This window comes from Pipistrellus kuhlii, unplaced genomic scaffold (assembly GCF_014108245.1).
Source record: "Pipistrellus kuhlii isolate mPipKuh1 unplaced genomic scaffold, mPipKuh1.p scaffold_m20_p_22, whole genome shotgun sequence".
NCBI classification, from domain to species: Eukaryota; Metazoa; Chordata; class Mammalia; order Chiroptera; family Vespertilionidae; genus Pipistrellus; species Pipistrellus kuhlii.
Window position 1 is genome coordinate 8,245,019 of NW_023425521.1, and position 15,944 is coordinate 8,260,962.

The window sequence follows — 15,944 nt, forward strand, 5'->3', positions numbered from 1 at the left end:
CATTTTGTGTTGACTGCACCAAACTCCCACCACCTGTCCTAATGCATGCTCCAAAGTGCACTCTTCAGACCCAAGACCTCTGTTCTCCTCCCAGGGGACTTGGTGCTGAAATATCTCCCGAGTAACCAGTCCAATCCCAGGGCTCTTGGATTGGCCTCCTCTGTTGGGGCTGGGAGATGACGTGTGTAGCAGTGGTGCTGTGGAGTGGCCGTGTTCTCTTTCTGAGCCCAGCCTGGGCGATGGGCAGGCTGCAGTCTGACTCTGTCCTCTTCAGCTGCAGGCCCCGGGCGTATTGTCTGGCTGACAGCGATGAGGAGTCCTCCAGTGCCGGCTCCTCTGAGGAAGACGATGCACCAGAGCCCAGTGTGGGAGACAAACAGCTTCTCCCAGGGGCTGAAGGGTGAGTGGGGTCTTCCTTCTTCCACACATTGAGTGAATGGGTATTGCATTAATAACTTAAAGTCAGTGGTTTGTCTAAATCCCAGGATCCAAAGCAAAAAAAAGACCATATAGCTTTCTTTACTTACGAGGGTCCCAAACAAAATGGCTTTTGTGGGCCTTGGGAGCAAGTAATAGAATTGAAGAGCTGCTTATCGCAGGGAGCACAAATTATACAACAGCGCCCCCTGGTGCTCAGTGGAGAGCATTACTCCCCTTTCAGTTGGGTCACGCTTCTATCCAGCTGCTAATTTCTACAAAGCTGAGACATTCAAGCGATTTCTTTGGTGAATTTTGAAACTGTGGATCATTTAGCTGACCTTTTGGATCATTAACTTAATTCCCAGGACACTCTTTGCCTGTTACTTGGACTGTGGAATGATCAAAGTGCTTAAACAGCCACTCTGTGCAGATCTTTTCATTATTTAAAGACTAGAGGCCCAATGCACGAAATTCGTGAGAGTAGGCCTTCCTCCTGTTGCCGGCACTGGCTTCCTCTGGCACCCAGAACCAGGTCTTCCCTCTGGCCGTTGGCAGGCACCCAGGATCCAGGCTTTCCTTGCAGCTCCAGCTTTGTCCGGAAGGACAGAAGGACATCCAGTCTAATTAGCATATTATGCTTTTATTATTATAGATTATAAAGAAGCCAAAAGCATCTGTAAGAAAATGTCAACCTATTCACTTTTGAAATCCCACAGAAGCTAAAGAGAGAACCCAGATGTTGGTTCTAAAGCTCGTGTGCATCATTTAAAATCTACCCACTTGACTTTCTTAGGAATGATTGCTTTTCCCTGTCCACATAGCCATACTACTCCTGACACTCTGGAACTGTGGAGGACCGTAAAAAGCAACTATCCTCTCTTGTTAGAGCAGTCTTATGGTAGACATGACTAAATACAAAAGCTTGGCCTCTTGGCCTGCTGACATGTCAGTTTGGTGTAGCATGTTTCTTTAGAAGTTTCTTAACTCTTAAAAAAGTGGTTGCCATGTCCTGACAGGTTTGGCTAAGTGGATAGAGCATCAGCCTGCAGACTCAAGTGTCCCAGGTTTGATTCCATTCAAGGGCATGTACCTTGGTTGCGGGCACATACCCGGTAGGGGGTGTGCAGGAGGCAGTTGATCGATGTTTCTCTCTCATTGATGTTTCTAAATCTCTATTCCTCTCCCTTCCTCTCTGTAAAAAATCAATAAAATATATTTTAAAAATAAAAATAACTAAAAAGTGGTTGTCAAAGTTGTATAATACCACCTAAAACGCAGTCATTAAAAAATTGTGTTTTGCCGGGACCGGTTTGGCTCAATGGATAGAGTGTCGGCTTGGGGACTGAAGGGTCCCGGGTTCGATTCCAGTCAAGGGCATGTACCTTGGTTGCAGGCATATCCCCAGTAGGGGGTGTGCAAGAGGCAGCTGATCGATGACTCTCTCTCATCGATGTTTCTAACTCTCTCTCTCCCTTCCTCTCTGTATAAAATCAATAAAAAATATTAAAAAAATAATAATAAATTAAATAATTAAAAAAAAATTGTGTTTTTTGTCCCTGTCCATGAAGTATGATTTCTTAGTGCCATCTAGAGATGGTGAGATTTCTCCAAGAGGACACTGGACTTATATTCAGCATGTGAGCTTTATAAACGTGAGATGCCTCCTCAGTTTGCCCTATGAGAACTTTGTGTGACCCTCTGTTGTCAAGGCTCAGCTCTATGTGAGGTTTCTACCTCGTCTGAAGTAGAAGTTTTAACTGGGGGTCGTTTAGCAATGTTTCACATTTCTTATTATCATGGGTTGGGGGAGTGTGCTAATGACATTGTAGGTAGAGATAACACCTATTTGTGTTCCACATTTAAAGGTATGTTGGAGGTCATCGAACAAGTAAGATTATGAGGTTTGTTGATAAAATTACCAAGTCAAAATATTTCCAAAAAGCAACGGAGACAGAGTTCATTAAAAAGAAGATTGAAGAAGTCTCCAATACACCCCTGCTGCTAACTGTGGAAGTACAGGAATGTAGAGGAACCTTGGCAGTCAACATTCCACCACCCCCAAGTGACCGAATATGGTATGTAGATGAGCCCTCAGGGACGGCTGGGATTTCCCTTGTTGCGTGACCATAAAAATCCCAGCCTGCATGTCCTTGACATGATGGAAAGTACCTTCTCCTGGGCAGAAGCACTTTCATGTTTTTCTTTCATGGAACCTACATTTTTCTGCGAATGGTTAATTCACACTTAGATTCACCTTCACAAGGTCAGTAGGTGAAGTTGATGGGATGAGCTGTCTATTTTTGATCTTCCTCCTCTCTAGAGCCAACTAGTCCCACCAGTAAGATCAGCTGCCGTTTGTAGAGCTCTTCTTCTGTGCCTGGCCCAGGTGTAACTGCTTGACCGGGCAGTCCTCACAGCATCCTTGGAGATAGGTGCCCTTTACAGAAGGGATCACACCTTCAGCAGAGTCCCATGCCTTTAGGGAAGACTCCTTGGGTTGGGCCTAGATGTTCAGGAGGCAAGAACGTGTGCACTTTGGAACTGTGGTAGGAGGTCTATCTAGGGAGTTGTAACTGAATGAAATAGTGGTTCTCAACCCACCTGTATATCACAGTTCCAGGGGAGTTTGTTAAAGATATTCCCGGCCCAGTGTCCAGGAGTCAAGGATTGGGGAACTGGCCAGGATTGAGAATCACTGAAATGAATTACTCATGGGTCCAGCAGAAGAAAATCAGTCTGTGAATCTTAATTTAAAATTGACATTCCATGTCCTCTAAAATGTACGTAAGTGTATACAGGATTGCATAAGAGAACCCATGGTACCATGAACTACACTCGAATGAAAAGCTCTGTTCTATCATAGAGTGAAACCAACCTGCTAGCAGTACACATCCTCAGTGTTCAGAAGAGTTTGTGGGGATGATCCAAAGGATTTTTGAATTGACTCATCAGTTAATTATGTATTGGTGTCTCCCAGTAGAAACTTCAAAATGTCATTTTAGATTTTATTTTTTAAAGTAATATTTTCATAGGGGGGAAAAGCCTATAATCTTATCATCCAAAAATAACCAGTTAATACCTTTCTGTACAGTCTTCCAAACCTAATTTAAAATGTTTTTAAATACTAAGAGTAGATAACATTTCTTTCCCTTCTAAGCTTTATCTGTTATAAATGCCACTGCTCAGTGGGAGATAAAATTGAAGGCCTCTAGGATGCCTGCTCAAATGCTGAATTATTAATGATCCACAAAGATAAGTCTAGATATTGAGGATGTTTAGAACATTTATAGCAATTTGACATTTTTATTGTATTTTTTAAAACATTGGTCTATGACAAATAGAAGTTTTTAGATAGTTTGATAGCACATAGTCTCTTGTCTGGATACTTTACCAAGTCCTAGTACAGTCTACTCCTGGAGAAGCCACAGTAAGTGGTAGGGAATGTGAAATGAAAAAGGCTATAGAATGTTCTCTACACACATGCATATTAGGTGCGGGGAACATGACCACTTCTCTCAGTGTCCCATTTTGGGGGTGATATTCAGAGAGAGCCACTTTCACTTTCTGCTGTATATACTTTTATATTTTGTGCTTTATAATATATATATACTGTTATAAAAATAGAACCAGAAAGGTTGTTCCCATTTTAGGAAAACCAAGCCCAGGTCACTGGTTTTTATTTTGGGGCTTCCTGGCTTGCCATTTGTCAGAACTGTTCTCAGGTCATCACAGCCCTACACATGGCCCAGGACACAGGGAGTTCAGATCATCCTTACTGTGCTGAATTACTTTCCAGAGGGGATTATCAGAATAAGAATGGTTAAATAGTGGTAAAGGCCTATGTAAATGAGGAATGTGTGCTGTTGGTACTTGTCTGCTTCCTTTCTTGCTTCTAAATGTAGTTATTTGTCTTTTTAAAAAGGTATGGTTTCCGGAAGCCACCATATGTGGAGCTGAAAGCTCGGCCAAAACTTGGAGAGAGAGAAGTGACTTTAGTTCATGTGACAGACTGGATAGAGAAGAAACTGGAGCAAGAGTTTCAGGTACACCTGCGGTGTCATCTCGCATTTCACATTGAGGCTAGCTCTGGGTAGAGAGAACAGAGGCTCTGAACTTCATGTGGGTCAGGATCCTCCTCTGAGGAGCCTCATCCCAGGAAAGTACACATATGACCAAACAGGTGTAAACTTCAGGTGGCTTCTGAAACTCATCCACAGCACCCTATTAAGTGGTCATCAAAAAGGAAACACAAAAGGTGGAGCCAAAGAGCAAAATTATCTTTTATCAGTAGGCTCGGCGAAGGTTAAGCACTAGCAGGCCATCTTTGGATTTTGTGGCCCTGAAATTGGCCAGCTAGTAGGGATGAGCTATTTTTATCAAATTTTAACCAGATATTCGAGGCACAGTTGTCTCTCAAGGTTTTATGTATTAGCAACTTGCTTTGTACTGAATTTCACCTTTAAAAGACACATATTTTTGTAGTGGTATGTTTTGAGTTACTGCCATGGAAGCTTTTTATTACTTAAAAGCTATAGATTAAATATAACAAAACCAATTTCTGGAAAGTTTAACATCACCAAAGAAAAGTGAAAAAAAAAACACACAAAAAAACATTTTTACATGGCTGTTCTTTCTTCCTACAGAAAGTTTTTGTCATGCCAAACATGGATGATGTTTATGTCCCTATAATGCACTCAGCCATGGACCCTCGTTCCACTTCCTGCCTCCTGAAAGACCCGCTCGTGGAGACTGCTGACCAGCTGTGATGGGTAAAGACCTGACGACGTTGCCAGTGTTGAAATCTAGCTTCAGGTGCGGGGTTCTTGGCTGCCCGTCTGCTGTAACACAGGCCTCTCCTCTCACCACAGCTTCTGCCCTCTGCCTGCCAGTGCCCATTCCACTGTGAGCGTCATTCCATGCATCCAGCAACTGGTGTCTGGATTGCCTACTGCAAGACTTTGACTCAAAGGAGATTGGAAGAATCAAGGTGGATCCAGAGGTTTTGTGACTCATACCATGGCTTTGAGTCTACCAGTTTTTGTGGCAGCAAGAGCACATTAAGAGCAAAGCTACAATTGGAAGGCTCCCTTCCCCTCGTCTCAACTCCAAAGCTTTTCCTCAGGCAGCCAGAGCACAAGTGGAACATTTTCTCACTCCTAGTTTTTATGTGATACATCCCTCCACATTTTGAGAATGTCATTGTGGTACCATGTGGAGGGTGGGGAATGGAATTTTGTAAACTACTTCATTGGTGATAAAGATTTGCATAGCAGCCTTTTCTTCATATTAATTTCTGTCTTGGAAACAAGTAGCCATAGAACATACACTGACACAAGATCCAACTATCCCAAGCCTTTTACCAATTATATATAACCACCTGGTTCTAATCCCAAATAGTTTCCCGACAGCACATGAAAACGTTAACCACCACATAACCAGGATCAGCGTCTTCTGGTGTGCTCCAGGAAACTTTATAGAGGTATGTAAAGGCTTTGCTCTCCTAGTTTGGGATCTATTGTGGTCAGTTCCTTCTGATGAACCAAACTTAACATCCGTTATCACAAGTCAAGACCAAAAGCCTGCTCGTCAAACACTACATATCTCAAAATTAATGTGACATTTCTTCAACGTTGCCAACTTTAATTTGTGCATTTGTGTCAGAATGTTTCGTTTACAAGTGTGGAGGCCCTAACTGTATAATTTGCTTTGAGAACTTAAAATTTGTTTAAAGCTCATTCAACATCAAAATTATCTTGGGTAACTTTTGACCATTTATATGTACTGTTTTTTTAAACAGCACCCTGCCTGAACATGACTTTAAAGAAATTAATATATTGAAAAAGATCTGAACCCTTGATTACTTTAATTGCACCATTAACCATTTGTCTTAAATTTGACCATCCCAGTCAGTGTACTGTTCCATTTCTCATCGTGTAGGCCAGTTTGCCAGTCAGTACGCATGTCTTGTTCACTGGTCTTTGTAATTTCTGTGCAATAACTAAAGGCAGAGGACTAGATGCACTACTGTGGACTGTAAAGAGATGACACATGACTGTACCCTATTGCACTTAAAATAGTATATGGGGGATTTACAATTGCTTGCATTCTTTCACAAAATAAATCTCATGTCGATTACTAAAGGCATCTTTATTTCTACTGAGTTCTACTTAAATAGGGACACTTGGGCACCGTTTCCTGCGGACAAGAGGGAAGTGCTATTATCCTCAATCCACATTTAATTTGAGGGGAAACAGTTTTGAACACTGTTGCTCAGTAGTCCTGTTCCTTGGGGTTCCCTCCAGTTTTCAAGGCAGTTTATTCTTGCTTCCTCCCACTCAGAAGTGATGCATATTAAATCAAAGCCCAGGTTAGATTGTTAAATTAGAATCTGGATTACTCCAGGAGCTCATGTTGTGCCCAGTAAACCATAAAAACCTAACCTTCAAAACTACTGTTCTAAGCAGTTATGGCTAACTGGGACAGTCACCCAACGCTTTAGCCCCATTCAAATAAGCGTGGTCATTCAGTGGTAGCTTTTGTAAAAAGCTCGCAGTTTACACGTTAGCCAGATTAAGTTCTTAATACACTCAGACCGAAGCCGGTTCCTATCGAACACACCACGTCCTTAAACTGCTCAAGGCCACCACCCCTTTCTCCATCGCCACCCACACCGCGGTTAACTTAAGGTGCAGGTCTGTCTCACTGATGGGAGAGCCGGGACCTACAGGGCACGCACAGGAAATGCGGGGGGCACTCGGTAACAGAACTTACAGGATGCCCAGCGTCTCCTTAGGGCATTCCAACCTCAGCTCAAAGGCTGGGAAAACCCGACCCCGACAGAGCGAGCCGCCGTGTCGCTCCCGGTTAAAAGGGCCGCCGGCAGAGCGCCGCGGGCCCCAGTTATGCGCAAGCAACTGCTCTGGCGCTGCAGCCTGACCCCCGGCGCCACACGCAGGCGCGGCGGGGGCTCAAAGGCAGCGCGTCACGACAAGAAACACAGACACCAGCGGTAGGAACAATCTGTTTTATTGGGAGCCTTCAGGGAAGGGTCGCAGCGCTGGGAGGACAATGGATCCGACGTCCTTGGGCGGCCGGACCTGCAACGAGAGCGGTGGGTAAGCGGGTGCGTCCCCCCGGCTTGTTCCCTCGTGGCCCCCACAGCGGCCAGGCTCAGAGTCTTAGTTCGCATCACCCTTGTCAGCAGTCTAACACGTGCTTTGTAGATGTCATCACCGCTGGCCACTCGCCTCCCACCCGGCTCCAGGGCCCCGATCACCGAGGCCTACCCACCACAGCCCGCCGCGCATACAGCTTCACCTCGCAAGCTTTACTGCCGCCGAGAGACCGAGAGACTCCCAGGGCTCCTCCTTAAAGAAGCAGGCAGGAGGTGGTGAGGCGGGCCTTACTAGTATTAACCAATGGCGAGTCAAATTTCCGGTCACGCGCCTGGGAACTGGCCTAATGATTGGTCGCGCTCGCTGAGTCCTCCAGAATATAGAGTGGTTACAAGCCAACCATAGAGTGGGAGGTTAGAGAGACGTAAAGGCGAGCCGGGTCCCAAATTCTTCCAGATTTCTTTCCACAGCTCGGTTGCGGGCTAGTCCGGAGCGCGTCTGTCTATGGCCCACCCACAAAAGGAAACTTTACAAACAACAGAACGCAAGTAATGCCTGGTTTGTCTGAGCTACTCGGTGCCAGTAGCTAGGTTAGGAGCTGTGGGTACAAAGGTGGCAAGCGAGCCTCGCCCCTGAATTCACTGGAAAGAGCTTGTGTGCGGGAAAGGAGGATTGTGTGCAACCAAATCTTGAAAGTGTGATGAGTTCGCTCCACGACCTTGGTCACTTAACCTTTCTCGGCCTCAATTTCTGAAAAAGAATATCCAAGAGAAGTTGTAATGATTAAGTGGATTAATGCCAATCACCTGGCACATTCTGAGTGGCAAACAAATACTTGTTATTAAGAGGACTTTTTTTGATGTGGAAAACTTAAGTGGTTCCAATACTTGAATAAACTCCAAGATAGCAGCCTACTGTGGGAGCCCAAAGGAGAGAAGGCCTACCTTTGGGAAAGTTAAAAGTTGCTAAATATTGAGCTCATTGAGAGCCAGGCACACTCTTCATCAGTGGATATAGCAATATGACCCTGTGCTCTAAGAACTTCAGTTACTGGGAAAAGGAACAGTAAACAGTCAATTTCTGGTTATCTTCATTTCCTTCCTGTTTTCCTTGGGAATTCTTTTTATTTTTTTTTATTTTTTTATTGTTTAAAGTATTACATATAGTAGTACATATATCTTCTTTTTGGGAATTCTTTTCTTTTTGCCTCTTTATAAGGAAAATGTTTTTTGGTGGGTTTGTGTGTGTGTGTGTGTGTGTGTGTGTGTGTGTAAAATGATGAAACATTTTAACCTACGAGCTTGTAGTTGAACGGGCCTCTTTATTTTTTCAGTCTTTAGTTAATTTTAAAATTCCTATTTGATTTAGAGTAATAATTATTTTGGCAAGTGTTTTGTCACTTCTATATGATTATTTTTATTGCTGTTTAAACGTGTGTTATCAATTATCAATATTTATTACAGTGTGATACAATTTCTACATTGGGAAATGTATTAAAGTTTTTTGTTTTGTTTTGTTTTTGTATTAAAGTTTTTTTTAACTATTGTAGAATATGATCTATTTTTATATGTTCCACAGATTCTTGAAATGCAGATGGTTTTATTATCATCAGCAAATATTGACATGAAATATTTATCAATTCAGCCTTAGTTGTAATTATATCATCCATATCTCTATTTTATAGTTGATTGTGAGTTATGTTCTGTCATTGATTGATAGTGATGTGTTAAGATTATGCATCAAATACCAAATGCTGGTGAGAATGCAAAGCAACAAGAAATTTGCTCCATTACTCTTTGGGAACACAAAATAGTACAACCATTTGGAAAAGAAATCAGACAGTTTCTTATAAAGTTAAACATACACTTACCCTATATATGACCTAGTTGTCCCTAGGTTTTTACCCAAGAGAAATGAAGATTTATGTTAACACAAAATCCTGTACACAAATGTTTATAACAACATTATTCATAATCCCTTCTCCTCCCCCCCCCCCCCCCAAAACTGGAACAACCCCAAAGACCTTTACTGGGTGAATGGTAAGCAAATTGTGGTACATCCATACAATTGAATGCTACTCGGCAATAAAATAGAATAAACTATTGATGCATGCAACACGTATAAGAGTCTCAAAAACATTATGCTGAGTGAAAGGAGCCAGACTCAAAAGATGGTATGATTCCATTTATAGAACATTCTGGAAAAGACAAAACTATAAGGATGGAGAACAGATCAAAGAATTTCCAGGAAAGGGGAAGCGGGGGAGATATGACCACAAAGAGCAGCATGAAGGCATTTTGAAGTGTGATAGAACTGTTCGGTATCTTGATTGTGGTGGTGGTTACAAGACTTTATGCATTTGTCAAAACTAGAAGAACTGTTCACCCAAAAAATTTTTACTGTGAAATTTAAATATTAAAAATAGCCCGACCAGTATGGCTCAGTGGTTGAGCATCGACCTATGAACCAAGAGGTCACGATTCGATTTCCAGTTAGGTCGTATGCCCAGGTTTTGGGCTCTATCCCCAGTGCGGGGCAAACAGTAGGCAGTTGATCAATGATTCTCATCATTGATATTTCTATCTCTCTCCCTCTCTGAAATAATAAAAATATATATTTTTAAAAATTAAATTGTGCTTCAGTTATTTTCCTTGATTTTTTTCTTGTTATTCTTTGTTTTGTATATTTTGAGGCTATGCTGTTTATCTCATTGTGGTTTGTGACTGATAACATTTCCATTGTGGATTACATATATTTATGTATGAGACAACACACTAAACTGTTATGATTTTTTCCTTGAATTCTAATTTATCCTACATTAGATTAGCATTGCTATTTCTGTCTTTTTTTAAAAAAAATATCTATCTACCCCTTTATTTTTTGTCTGTCTACCCCTTTATTTTTAACTTTTCCATGTGATTTTGGTTAATGTGTCCTTTGTATTAGGCATAAGGTTGGATTTTAGTATTTAGCTCAATCTGGTAAAATATGCCTTTTAAAAATTCATTTAAAATTTTATTATGGCCTTGGTTGGTGTGGCTCAGTTGGTTGGAGTAATTCCTTGCACCAGAAGGTAACCAGTTCAATTCCCAGTCAGGGTACATAACCCAGTTGCATATTTAGTCCCTAGTTGGGGTGTGTGCAGGAGGCACCGATCCATGTGGCTCCTCTCTCTTCTTCTCTCTCCTCTCTCCTCTCTCCTCTCTCTTTTTTTTTCTCTCCTCTCTCTCTCCCTCCTACTCTAAAAGTTAATAAAAAATTTTAAGTTTTGTTATGAAATAACTCTTCATCTATTCTCTTTATATTAGATGTTTAAAATAGCTCCCAGAGCAACAGAGGCCAGGCCCTGAACAGCTCGCTCCTCGCCTGCCCCCACCCCAAGGCTGCCCCTCAGACATGGCTGGAAACTTTTGGGGGAACTTGAGGGTCTGCTGAATCAAATGAGGAAGGCTTAGATCTGGATGTGTTGAGTTAGTATAGCGCTGGGGTGTAAATCTGTAAGTGCCTTGTGTGGGGCCTGGATGAGGTTGGTTGATCTATTTGGAAATGTCTTTTGTGTGAAGTGTATCCCTGGGCATGTGGAGGTATTATTGATTTGAGAAAATGCTAAGTAACTGATTTACTATCTGAAAAATTTAAAGTTCTGAAAGTTTAAGGTCTCTTGCCAAAAAGAGGTTTTAAAGCTAACACCTTAATTTTAAAATATATATATTTTATTGATATTTTACAGAGAGGAAGGGAGAGAGAGAGAGAGCTAGAAACGTCAATGAGAGAGAAACATCGACCAGCTGCCTCTTGCACACCCCCTACCAGGGATATGTCCACAACCAAGGTACATGCCCTTGACCGGAATCGAATCCGGGACCTTTCAGTCCACAGACCAACGCTCTACCACTGAGCCAAACCGGTTTCGGCTAACACCTTAATTTTAATGGAGAAAGGGAATGACAAGCCCTTCGCACCCAGAAGAGGTAATCCAATTCCAACCAGCAGCTATGTTTAAACAACTCTGCGTCCATTTACACTTGAATGGCTACACCTTTTGATAGCCTAAGGGCAAGTTTACATGTAAACAAGTTTGCTCTCAATTCCCAGGGCAGGGAAAAAAAACCAAGGTTTAAAATTATTAGATTTTAAAATTTATTCTTAGAAGTGTAAAAGTTTATTAATTAAAAAAAAAGGAGATTGAAAAACCTGATGAACAATAATAGCGGTTCATTGTAGTAGAGTCGGTGTTATGGGAGGGGAGTGGACTGACTGTTCTGGTTGTGGGGGAGGGGAAGAGACTGAACATGAACTGTGCACCTATGGATGAGGACAATGGGGGGTGGGGAGGGGGCGGAGGATGGGGTGGGAACCTGGTGGAAGGAGGAAGAAATGAGGAACCTTTGTAATAATATGAACAATAAAGATTGATTTAAAATAAATAAAATAAAATAGCTCCCAGTTTTTGCTGGTATAAACTATTACAACGCTACTTTGAATATTCTTGTGTGTGCACAAGTTCCTTAAGGGTATGTACCTACCGTAGAAGCACAATTGCTGTGTGGTAGGGTAGGCACATTTCCAACTTTCTAGATAATAACGAATTATTTTCCAAAAATAACCCACTCCCACATTGGCCTACACCCTCCCCAATTCTTGATACCGTCAGACTTTATGTGTTTGCCATATGGTGAGTATAAAATGGTATTAAAATCAGCCAATGAAAGGGCAGGGCGGGGCGAGGATGAGCTCCCAACTCCGCCCCGTAGGGCGGAGTTATCCCTAGCCCTCAAAACCCCTGGACCGGAAGAAATTTGCTCTCTTCCGCCATGCTGCCGGCATGAGTGGGAGGAGCCCATTGCTAGCATGGTACAGGCTCTTTTGTTTATTGCATCGGACTCGGCTCCCTGGTGGTCCTTGGGGATCACGAAGTCTGGGCATAACACCATCAGCCAGGTGTGGTTGTTGATTTGGTGCTCTTAGAAATGCTGAGCCAGCATTTCAATCAGGTTTATTGATTTAAGTTGCCCAACTCAAACTAGCTGGGGTAAAGGGGAGGTTTTGTTAATGGAAGAGAGCCAGGCAGCCTGATCTCGAGCCCACTAGAATCAAGCTCCAGCTCGTCCAGTGCTCCCTTACTGCATCCATGCTGCTCTCTCTCTGCCATCTTTCTTCTGAATTGGCTTTCTTTGCAGGATAGAGGAGGCTCCTGGGCCTCACACCTCCTGGCTTTGCCACTAGAAAGAAAACGAGGCTCTTTTCGTGGTTCTAACCGGAGTCAGGTTGGGTACAAGCCTACTCCTGGGTCAGGTAAAGGTGGCCAGAAGGGTGGCTGTTTTGGTTACCTATCACTGCATGATAAACCCCTCTGCAACTCAGTGATTTAAAACTACAGCCATTTTCTTGTTCCCTCACAGAATGACCTGAGTTAACTGGACTCAGCTGGGAGGTTCTTGTGCCCCAGGTATCAGCTGAGGTCACTCAGGGGCTTGCCTGGGCTGGAACATTCAAGATGGCTCAACCAGATGTCTGGCAGCTGGGACCTCAGCTGGAGCTGGTGGACAGAGCAATCCCTTCCTCCACGTGGCCTGTGTATGGATGGCTTGGGTTTCTGAGCCAGCTTCCAAGAGGGAGCATCCAGCAGTTAGTATTCTAAGAGGAAGGAAATGAAGCTGCCAGGCCTCTTAAACCTGTGATGGCAGGTCCCGAATATCGCTTGTGCCCACAAGGAGTCACAGGCCCAGTCCAGATTGAAAGGCAGGGAGCCCTAGTCGGTTTGGCTCAGTGAATAGAGCATTGGCCTGCAGACTAAAGGGTCTTGGGTCAAGGGCACTTGCTGGGTTGTAGGCTCAACTCCCAGTGAGAGGCGTGCAGGAGGCAGCGAGCTTAGAAACCCAAGCGATCCATACACAGGCCACCTGGAGTTGCTCTAATCAGCTCCAGCTCAGATCCCAGCTGCCAGACATCTGGTTGAGCCATCTTGAAAGTTCCAGCCCAGGCAAGCCCCTGAGTGACCTCAGCTGATAACCTGGAGCAGAAGAATCTCCCAGCTGAGTCCAGTTATTCTCATCATTGATATTTCTATCTCTGCCTCTCCCTTCTCTGAAATCAATAAAAAAAAAAAAAAAATTTTTTTTTCAAAAGGGAGGGGGGTCTTGGGTTCAATTCCAGTCAAAGGCCATACCTTCATTGCAGGCTCCTCCTAGGCCCGGACCCTGGTTGGGTGTGCAGGAGGCTACCAATGGAAGTATTGTTTCTGTTTTTCCCCTCTCTCATACTCTCTTTAAAAAAAAAAAAAAAAAATCAATGGAAAAATATCCTCAGGTGAGGATTAACCACAAAAAAAAAAAAAAAAAAAAGTGAAAGAGGAAAAGAAGCTCTCCCTTTTGATGGGCAGAGCAGCCTGTGCAGAGAGGCAGAGAAAGGACCATCTGGGGCCATCATTGAGTGGCTTCCGCCACAGAGTAATGTGATTGGGCCAGCCTGGGTAGATGCCCGCTAGGGGACAGACAGTAAGTCTGCCGACACCACTTAGCATATCTGCTCTTACAGAGCTGGCCCCGGTTCCTGTTGACTTGCTCCCTCTGTGGTCCCAGCAATGAGAACAGCCCCTTGAATGAGGTACAGGTCTGAGGAACTATTGTTGAAGTCCTTCTTCTCAGTCTTCTTGTTTGTGTAACTGCACCAGTCAGATGCTTGCCATTCTGCCTTGGCAAGTTTTGCATCTGTCCTCTCTCCTCTCCTGCTCTAGAAATGAACTATCTCCTAACAGCCTCTCAAACACCTGCCTCTTCCCCTAACTCTTCCCTTGAAACACAATTTCAGTCCTGCTCACTCTGCTGCTATTGGAGAAAACCCAGCCTGACTACAGTGCCCCCGACCCACTGACCCATCCTGCCTGCCTCCCAGCCCCACCTCCCACTGCTCCTTTGTGTAGGTGCCAAGCACACGCTCTGTGATGAGTCAGCTTGGGCTCCCATGAAGCCACACAGTGCCCTCCTTTCCCCAGGCTCCTGGTCAGGTCCTCCACTCCCCCTAGGATATCCGTTTCTCTGTCAAATCTGACTAAAGGCCCAGCACAGACACCACTTCTTCCATGAAGCCCTCTCTGCTTTACCCTTCTCACCCCCTTCCTTCCACCAGGCCCTGTCTTGAAAACACCATTGTTGTATTTCTGAGTTTATTCCTGCCTTCACACACGTTTCACAGTCAGCCTATATGTTGGTTATTTCTGTGCATGTCCTGTCACCTTTACCAACTTGCAAACTCTTGTGATGTTCCCTCGTGGTACCAATCCATGTACTCAGAAGCCCTTAGTGATATTCATTCAAAGAATGAATGAATGGCCTGACCGGTGTGGCTCAGTGGTTGAGTGTCGACCTATGAACCAGGAGGTCAAGGTTCACTTCCCATGCCCAGGTTGTGGGCTCAACCCCCAATGGAGGGTATACAGGAGGCAACTGATCAGTGATTCTCATTATTGACGTTTCTATTTCTCTCTCCCTCTCCCTTCCTCTCTGAAATCAATAAAAATATACATATTTTTAAAAAGAATGAATGAATGGTAATTAATGTAGAGGTCAAAGATGAAGTCATTTCCAAAATGGAGCTGGTGAAATTATAGCTAAAGTTTCTTTCTGTTCTAAAATTTGATTACAGCTATGAATGAACTCTCCTAAGGAAAAGGGGATATACTGTAGGATATACATATTAAGCCTTGAGAAACACAGACTGGAAGGAGGAAAATGAGACAGAAAATGGTAATACTCAAGTGGAAAAGTTCAAGAAAAGGGAACTGGTCACATACCTGAAATAAGATCAAGTATGGCCACGGGGATTTTATAAGAGGAAGAATGTTTATGGGCTGCTTAAGAGATGTTTCCAGAGGGTTCTGAGGAAATATGCCAGACCCCAGGGGGTTAGGAGGCACTGGCCAGTGAGGAAGTGGCACTCTGAGGGCCCTGTGTCTATACTGGTGCTGCATTGGGCCTTTGAGAATATTAACATTGGCGACACTATGGACACCATGGTGACAGCCGCACTTGGCACAAATTGGTGTGAAGGAACAGCTCAGAGGCAATCAACAAATACTCAGGATTGGGCTGACCTACCCACAGGGCAGAAACCCCGGATGTCTGCTGTATTTCTACATTCTTTTGCACAACCCTCAGATAAGATCGGGAGGAGACTTACTGTCATTTGAGGCAATGCTCTTTGTCACCACGTATTTGTATAAACTTCTGGCTGTCATTCCTGGGACACACACACCAGTCTGGGCTCCTGCCTCGCTACACTTACAGGTCACATAACGTTACCTTGTCATAACGTTGTGCGAGGGGCGGGAGTAATAACCAGCTAACGGTGGGACACGCTCTAGCATCTGGGCAGCCTAGACAAGCTCTGAAGTCATGTGGGTAGCTGGAT

At 43.7% G+C, this 15,944-nt stretch overlaps 1 protein-coding gene, 1 long non-coding RNA gene and 2 other non-coding genes across 10 annotated transcripts in view; 1 reads left to right on the forward strand and 3 right to left on the reverse strand.

The window, feature by feature from the left end:
• The window catches only part of TEX2 (testis expressed 2), a 92,669-nt gene extending 86,109 nt beyond the window's left edge, over nucleotides 1-6,560 (forward strand). For 4 of the 7 annotated variants that reach the window (XM_036451077.2, XM_036451079.2, XM_036451083.2 and 1 more), the window contains 4 exons: nucleotides 275-400; nucleotides 2,286-2,495; nucleotides 4,343-4,463; nucleotides 5,064-6,560. In XM_036451077.2, the coding sequence (XP_036306970.1) occupies nucleotides 275-400; nucleotides 2,286-2,495; nucleotides 4,343-4,463; nucleotides 5,064-5,186 (580 nt within the window). In that variant the 3' untranslated portion in view covers nucleotides 5,187-6,560. Of the gene's footprint in view, nucleotides 1-274; nucleotides 401-2,285; nucleotides 2,496-2,740; nucleotides 3,201-4,342; nucleotides 4,464-5,063 lie in introns of those variants that run through there. The other 3 variants (XR_004990284.2, XM_036451078.2, XM_036451082.2) reach the window with 3 other exon arrangements.
• Nucleotides 6,561-7,269: 709 nt separating this feature from the next.
• Nucleotides 7,270-7,401, reverse strand: LOC118726701. The gene has a single exon (XR_004990380.1). It is a non-coding gene; the product is annotated as a small nucleolar RNA SNORA76 (small nucleolar RNA).
• Nucleotides 7,402-7,430: 29 nt separating this feature from the next.
• Nucleotides 7,431-8,731, reverse strand: LOC118726377. The gene is made up of 2 exons (XR_004990286.2): nucleotides 7,738-8,731; nucleotides 7,431-7,517 (listed from the first exon to the last, which is right to left on the reverse strand). It is a non-coding gene; the product is annotated as an uncharacterized LOC118726377 (long non-coding RNA).
• Nucleotides 7,589-7,656, reverse strand: LOC118726693. The gene has a single exon (XR_004990374.1). It is a non-coding gene; the product is annotated as a small nucleolar RNA SNORD104 (small nucleolar RNA).
• Nucleotides 8,732-15,944: the final 7,213 nt, after the last annotated feature.